The sequence below is a fragment of the Solanum tuberosum genome, unplaced genomic scaffold (assembly GCF_000226075.1).
Source record: "Solanum tuberosum cultivar DM 1-3 516 R44 unplaced genomic scaffold, SolTub_3.0 scf00532, whole genome shotgun sequence".
In the NCBI taxonomy this organism is placed as follows: Eukaryota; Viridiplantae; Streptophyta; class Magnoliopsida; order Solanales; family Solanaceae; genus Solanum; species Solanum tuberosum.
In genome coordinates, this window is record NW_006239461.1 from 97429 (window position 1) to 105499 (window position 8071).

The window sequence follows — 8071 nt, forward strand, 5'->3', positions numbered from 1 at the left end:
CCACCCCCCCCCCCCCCCTCACGTACGGTCTTGCTTTTTTTTTTTCATAGGCCAAGCACATGGAAATACTTTTGTTAATGGGTGGCTGTAAGACTCAAACTCATAACCTCTAGGCTTGATCTCATACCATATTGAAGTGTGTGACCATCTCAATTCTCATCTAAAAGCTTAAGTTGTCAACATTTTATATACTTAAATTATGTCTTCAACAGCCCCCCACACGTGCTGGCCTGACTTATTTTAGGGTGTCAAGAACGTGAAAATTCTTTTTGATAAAAGGTGGCGGTGTGACTTGAACCCAAGACATTTATCTGCTTTCGTACCATGTTAAAGAAATGAACCTGGGCTGCAGGAGTGTTAGCATCCCACATCAATGTAAGATGGAATAAATTTCTTCCTAGTATGGTCTTGGACAATCCTCACATCATGAGCTAGCTTTAGAGTTGAGTCAGGCTCAAGCCATTTCTTGACAATGATAAAGTAAAGCATGACATTTATCCTTGATTATGATTTGTTTAGGTGAAAAGGAAGGGTGGAGAAAAGCAAAAGAGGTAGCTAAAGGTTATTTTCTTTATTGGTAAGGAAGTGGAAGAGGATGGGACGCAGAAGTAGAAAGGTATTTTAGCTTTTCCAGTCACTCTGGTACTGGTTCACAAGGAGGACATATATATATATCTTTTGCTTCCCCTCAAATCCTCCAAACAATAAGAAGCAAGTGATGAACACCTCACTGAAGGGAAACAAACCAAGGAGCTTCTTATCCTTTGACCTTCCACTCTCCCTGGTAGAACCAGATATGCTGAAAAATAAACTTGTCATTTTTTTTCCTAAAAACGTCATCATCACGAATTTGTAGACTAATCTCTGGTTTGAATGCCTATCTCAAATGATGATATTCAAGGAGACAAAGTAGCATAAAACAAACTCATACATGGCACCTAAGAAGCAAAAATAGAGCAGTGCATTGTATCAGTGCAAAGGAATAAAAAAGGGGAGAAACACAAACTAACCTCTGCTTCAGGGAAAGCAGTTTCACCACCTTTCTCTACATCACTGAGATACATGAGTACAGTGGCTAACCGGTGTCCACCACGAACAATATTAACCTTGTCGGTGAAGTAATCATGGTGTGGCTCATATCTCTGTCCTTCCTCATATCTTAGAACTTGTATGTCTTCTCCATTCTCTGGGGGAGACAAAAAAGAAATAAGCATCAAACTGAAACCCCTTGACATAGTATGGACCATAAAGAGAGTGAAGAAAGCATCTAAAGTCTACAACAACAGATTTTGGAATACATTTGATTTCATAAAACCACAGCCAAAGATACCAAGTCCTTCAAACAACACTTTCCTTTTAACATGTTACTTCTTACTGACACTGTGCATTGTTCAATCTTTAGTTTATCTCCTCTTTCAACCAGAGAATCACCTTATATCATATATTCTTTGCACTCACTCTAATATGGTAGGACTGAAAGTTCAGAACTTAACAAAGACGAATAGTTTAGCAGTATTGTACAAGTATTAGACAGTACATAAGTTAATAAAATTAATACCATCTCTCAATAGAGCACACGGATAAGAAGCATATAAAATCTTGCAATGACCAATAGGTTTGAGAGAGACAGATAAAACAGAGTATTAAATTATATGACTAAATGAACAGTGAAACAGAAAGGATAACTTGGAAAATTATGATTTCATACTTTCTTTGTTTCTTCTACCTGATGGTGTTCTTTTAGCATCATACCATGCAACTTTTTCTTATAAAGATTATCCAAAACATTCGTAAAACTTTACAAAATTCCAACCGCCCGATCTATTTAAGGATTTATGACGGAGTATAAGTGGATTGATCAATTACTGATGTTGAATCAATTACCGAAAAATATTTTCTTGAAGTCAGTAAAGAATAGCAATCAAGACCATTTTATTTGTGCTAGACATACTTCAAGTGGGAATTAAGAAGAGTCTTCAAATTTGCCACTAATTATGGATGGTTTGGTTATCCTAGATTGTGATATCCTTCGGAATAAGTCAGACCTGTAGGTAGAAAAGTCCAAGTCGCTATCTTCTCCTCTATCCCTGTGACAATAGGATCCTGCAGCAAAAATGAAAAGAAACAAAATGAAGAGCTGACACAATCAAAGGTACAGGATTGTAAAATTGTATATCGAGTAGACAGCAAACGGTTTTTCAAAAAACGATCAGCGCCTATGTTACTCGGACTCTTCAAAAATATGATGCGGGTAGGATTCTCCAAAAGTAGTGTATTTTTGGAGAATCTGACACGGGTGTGGCATTGAAAGTGAAGAGTCCGCGCAACTTAGATCAGCGCCATATGTTCCCCATCACAATTCATGCTAATTGCTTAAGGAAGTAGTGATCCATTAAAAAGAGTTTTAAAAATAAATGGCCTAAATATTTTGGATCTCTACAAGTCATCTAAAACCACTGAATATTGGAAATGATAATAGTTACTATTTAATTAAATGATCACCAAATAATCGTTGTTATATTAATCATTTTTATAAGAGTTATATGTGGGTTTTAGTTACTTATTGTCTTATTCTCATTCACAGAACTAATTTAATTGGAAAAAAAGGTCATTGAATCAAGTAGTAATTCCAAACCGAACAGGCCTTAACAATCTTGTTTCTCAGTGAATTTGTTTTTCTGTGTGCTAGTCGACTATTAATGTCTCTGTGTCTTTCTTCTCCCCTAAGCATGCTAAATTATTTAAAGCAGGTAACGTTAGCATCAAATGTATTCTCCCACTCAAACCAGCAAAGAGTATAGGAAAAAGTAGAATTTTTTGCTTTATTATTCTTGACAGAAATGGACCCTTAATTTGATGCATATCTCATACTTTCTAGGAAGAATCACAAATGGATCTCAAATCCCCATTTGGTTCTCATAAATAGTTGATAAGTTTGACTAGACTAGTGCTTTTATTCGGATGAACATACAGGCAAGATTTCAACACGTACAATCAATTATTTATGATTGTAGAGATAGGTTCAATTTATTCTTACTATGTCAAACTTTCATACTAGGTTAGGAAAGGATTCTAAATGAATTGCGACATATACATGTAATAAAACAGTAGATCTTTCCAACTAAGTGCACTAACTAACATTTCACCAATCAGTTAGTATTGGCCTAGCTGTTGATAGTTTCAGCCTACAGGTCCTCCAGCTTAGAAACAGCACTCATAAACTGAAAAAATTATGGTGGAAGTAGAAAAAATTAACAAAAATCATTTACCACTTAACAAGATTTTCAAACTTTTTCCATGCTTCATAATGTTTCAACACTTAAATATCTTCTCATTGTGCACAACATCACATCAATGACATCCTCCTAATCAGCAATCTCATAAACAATATCACCACTTGAAAAAAAAACAAATGCATGAAAACTCAGCACAGAAAATGTGGAGGCATAGTAAGAATGTTTCAACTACAGCAAATGGGGTTCATACACCAAAGGGAAAATGTTTAAGTTCTAACATTACCATACACTTGAATCAACAGAACATTTGGGTCCTGATAAATTATTGCAAGAATTTTACAAAAGAAACAAGCCATAAACTGATCTTTTTAATCATATAAGCAGCAGGAAATACACAGAACTTCTAGTACTTTTCATTTGTATCCTTATTCTATGTAATGTTGGCCTTAGATGAATTCAATTGGGGAACATAACCTCATATAGCTGAACCCAACTTGTTTGGAACTGAGGCAGAGTTGCTGCTATTAACAATTTATTCTTTGCATCTCAAAGTTGAACAAAGAAGAATGCAAACAGATGACCCTAGGGAGCAGCTTGCCTTTCTTTCATTCCGATGCTCCTGGAAGAGCCCAATGCTCTTCATTATAAAGCATGCCTTTTTTTGGTATAAACTTCTTAAAAGAACCACCATACATGTGCACCCGATTGAGTTACAGATCCATCAACAAAAGGATCTTCTAATCCAGGAATGATCCTCTATCACACTTAAGTGATAGAAATTCATAAAACTAGAAATACATGTCACACTTTCAGATTACTAACATTTATGCTTAGTTGCTAACTCATTTTTGCAACATAGATAAACAACAAAACTGTAGTACTTATACAGTAATACGATTTAGCAATATGACAATGAGGAAAGTAATGAAACAAACCTTTGCTTTGCTAATGAACATTCCGGAGCTAGTCCTGACCTCACTAAGCTTACTTTCCCCAGAATCATTATCTGCCACAGCTGATCTTTTCAACTCTTTTTTCGCCTACACCACAATTGACAAATCAGCTTCCAACACAAACAGATCTCAACAACTTTATCCAACCAAACATAAAATAACATTCTCCAAAAGTATAAATCGAAATAAATACTCACAAGAGATACCAAATGATTACATTCTTCGTCCGTGAGAAAACCTTCATACACAAAAGCTCTGCACACAGTCATAAATAGCAAACTCTGTAAAGCACTACAGCATTACGAAACTCTTCAAAAACTTGGCTTTTTGCCCAAAAATATTGCAACTTTGAAAACCTAGAAACCGGAAAATGAAGGAATACCTAGCTTTTCATATAATATGTATAGCTAAATCAAGGAAAATTGGAAAATAAATTAAAAATTGAATATCTTTTCAACAAAAAAATGTTGCACTTTCTAGCCTTGAAACCAAAAAAATAGTGAAATACCTGTTTCCATGAAAAACATATAGCTAAATGGGCGAGGTAATACAACATTACAGGCAAAAGGATAAAATATTGCACTTTCCTTAGCTTTGAAACCAGAAGATAGTGAAATACATACATTTCCATGAAAAAACATAAAGCTAAATCAGTGAAATACTGCAACGTTACAGGAAAATCTTAAAACTTGTTCTTATTCTTTTTTTGCAACAATATTGCATTTTCTTAGATTCAAAAGCAGAAGATCGTGAATCGGTGGAACACTACAACATTACAGGGGTGGAAAATTTAAAATTGACCTTTTCTTCCAGCAATACTGAACTTTTTCTTAGCTCCAAAATCGGAAAATAAACATAAAATTACAGGGGAAAAATACTCAAAATGTTGAATTCCTATCCGATAACATTGCAATTTTCTGAGGTTTTGAAGTGGGAAAAGTGTGAAATACCTAGGTTTCCATGAAATTTGCTTGACTTTAGAGGGATTGATGATTGCGGAGCATGATGATTTAGTAACGAACACAGCGATCAAGAAGAATAAGAAAGTGAAGATCTGCGAGAAGATATTCATGGAGCGAAAGATTGAAATTTTCTCGGGAAAATGTTGAATCCAATTCGCGTGAACTGTCACTTGAATATTCAGCACATGAAACAGATCGTCGCTATTATTTTATTTCTCTTTTTATCCCTTCTTTGGAAATAAATTGTTCCAACCTCCTCTAGAATTTGATCGAATTATACAATTGTATGGGTCCTGGTCAATGATAAATATTCATTCATCTTTAGTTGAATGTGAGTTTTTTTTAGTACGGTGTAACCTTATTAGGAAGCGTTTTTCAATGTGGACTTCTCGGTGTACATTCAAATTTAGTCAAATTTTAATACGGATACTAAATATCGAGTAGAAAATCAAAAAATAAATCAAGTATACTATTGTTCTTCTAGACCGGAATTGTGTTTTTGATATAAATTGTGTTAGTATCTATTTTATCTTAACTTAGAAAATGTTATTATCTATATAGGACGAAATGGTCTAATGGACCCTCAAACTTGTACGCATTTGTAGTATGAACCATTTTACTTAACTTTTTATCAACTGTACTCTTAGACTCAATTAAAAGAAGAATTTTAAACTCCTCTTATCATTTGTAGTTCACTCGCTCTCAAATAGATGACATGGCATAATTATCTTTATTAACTATTTTTAAAAATTATTTAATAAAAAGTAAAATAATGAAATTTTAATTTATTCTTTAAAATAAAATTTGAAACTCCATACATCCTCTCCCCATTCCAACCTTGAAACGCTGAAAAACTACTGGAGAAAGGCGTTGTCGTTCGCCACTCTTGTTGGTGAGACTACCTATACTCTTTCCCTCACTCGTTTTCATCTCCGCTACATACCATTTTCCTTTCCTCCTTCTCCAACCTCCATAAAATCAGTAATCTAAGTCGTCGCCGCACTACCAGATCTGGCTGAAAATCTCTTCAGCGTTGTAACCAGATCCTCGATCCCACACTCACCGACCTTGTTCTCCTCTCCACTGATCAACACTCTCTCTCTCACTCTACTGTAAATTAGTGGTCTCCGACGAGCACCACCATTGCCTCCCTCTCCCTCCGACAACGAATCACTGAACTCAAAGAGGTGTCAATGTCAAGATGTCTTAAAGAAGATGACAAGAGTGTGGAGAAGAAAAGAAAAAGGGTTAGGCATGGGATGGAGATGGCTGAAAATTGAGGTGGAGTGGGTGAAAAAGATGATGGGGGTTTTTAATTAATTTTTTTAAGAAAAGCTTTATTATTTTATTCTTTTACTAATATTTTTTAAACTGAAATGTGATACTCACTCGCCTTAACGTGCGTGAAGTCACACACTTTTGTCAACTCAGTCTTTCTATTGTCACATAAGCTTGGTCAATAGTCAGAGAGGTTTTATTGAGATGCGTGAGGATGAGTAGTGGTTATATAATCAACATTCTTACAGTGATGTTGACCAAACACAAGTATGTTGTTAGAATTTTTGTCACGACCTAGACCGTCGTGATGGACAACCACACTAACCCTCCGGTGAGAGAACCATTACTACAACCCAAACTAAACAACTTAACCAAAAACTATGCATTTAAAGATACAGAAGCAGGTTTAAATGCAAAAATGAAATGAGGTGTTCCCATAAACTCCGGGAATTAACAAGACTATCAAACATTGCAAAAATATCCTAGAAACTAAAAGTCAGTGTACCAAAACTCTAACAAAATCATAAGTCTAAAGAAAAAGAGGTACAACCGTGAAAGCTAAAACAGTTGAATATCTAAAGTACTAATCTAAGTCCGAATAAAATGGACTGAGCAAAAGGGAGAACTCATGGCAGCCAGGAGCTCACCTTGAATTCGATTTGATCACTGATCTCCTAAACGAGGTCTGTCAGTAGCCGCCTGAAGATGCCATGTACTCAACAAAGAAAGAACAAGTGCAGTATTAGTACACAACCACAGTATACTGGTAGGATCACACAGCTATTCCAGTAAGTGAAACATATATAAGCAGTCACGTAAACATGACATGTACAAAATATATATACACATTGGTTATCATTTTAGAGCAACAAACAATCTTCCAATATCAATCACCATTAAATATGAACGTACTCATCACAAGTAGATACATAACACAATTCAATGGTCCTCTCACGGAACCCAATCCAATGGTCCTCTCATGGAACCCATACCCAAAGTGTTAGTGTGCCAAAACGTGACACCCGATCCCAATTAGTGTGCCGGAACGTGACACCCGATGCAATTTATGCGTCGGAACGTGGCACCCGGTGTGTTGGAACGTGACACCCGATCCAATCATCATACCACAATCACCAACACAATGCACATTCTCATAATCATACAATCAAGTGATGATTCATGGCATTTAGTGTGCCAAAACGTGACACCCGATCCCAATTAGTGTGCCGGAACGTGACACCCGATCCAATTATGCGTCGGAACGTGGCTACCCGGTGTGTTGGAACGTGACACCCGATCCAATCATCATACCACAATCACCAACACAATGCACATTCTCATAATCATACAATCAAAGTGTTGATTCATGACATACAATCGTTCATTCATACTCATTTACATTAGGTTTGATCAATAGTGCTACATTCACATACATACATGCATTACAATGAAGCAATTACCCACATACATCACACAAACATGAAATCAAACCATCACCTACCTCGAAACCAATCTTGAATCCCCCTAAGGCACTTGAATCTTCCAGTTTCGGATTCTTTCCGCCTAGGTCTACAAACAATTATTGAGATTTACAATACTTTTTACGTAGTTTCCAAATTAAATAGTACATGTTACTTCTTTT

At 35.8% G+C, this 8071-nt stretch overlaps 1 protein-coding gene across 1 annotated transcript in view; it reads right to left on the reverse strand.

The window, feature by feature from the left end:
• Nucleotides 1-5375, reverse strand: part of LOC102591537 (probable prolyl 4-hydroxylase 4) — a 7389-nt gene extending 2014 nt beyond the window's left edge. The window contains exons 1-5 of the mRNA XM_006365210.2: nucleotides 5140-5375; nucleotides 4387-4444; nucleotides 4172-4276; nucleotides 2046-2103; nucleotides 1011-1186 (exon numbers count right to left, since the gene is read on the reverse strand). Of these exons, the coding sequence (XP_006365272.1) occupies nucleotides 1011-1186; nucleotides 2046-2103; nucleotides 4172-4276; nucleotides 4387-4444; nucleotides 5140-5261 (519 nt within the window). The 5' untranslated portion in view covers nucleotides 5262-5375. The remainder of the gene's footprint in view (nucleotides 1-1010; nucleotides 1187-2045; nucleotides 2104-4171; nucleotides 4277-4386; nucleotides 4445-5139) is intronic.
• Nucleotides 5376-8071: the final 2696 nt, after the last annotated feature.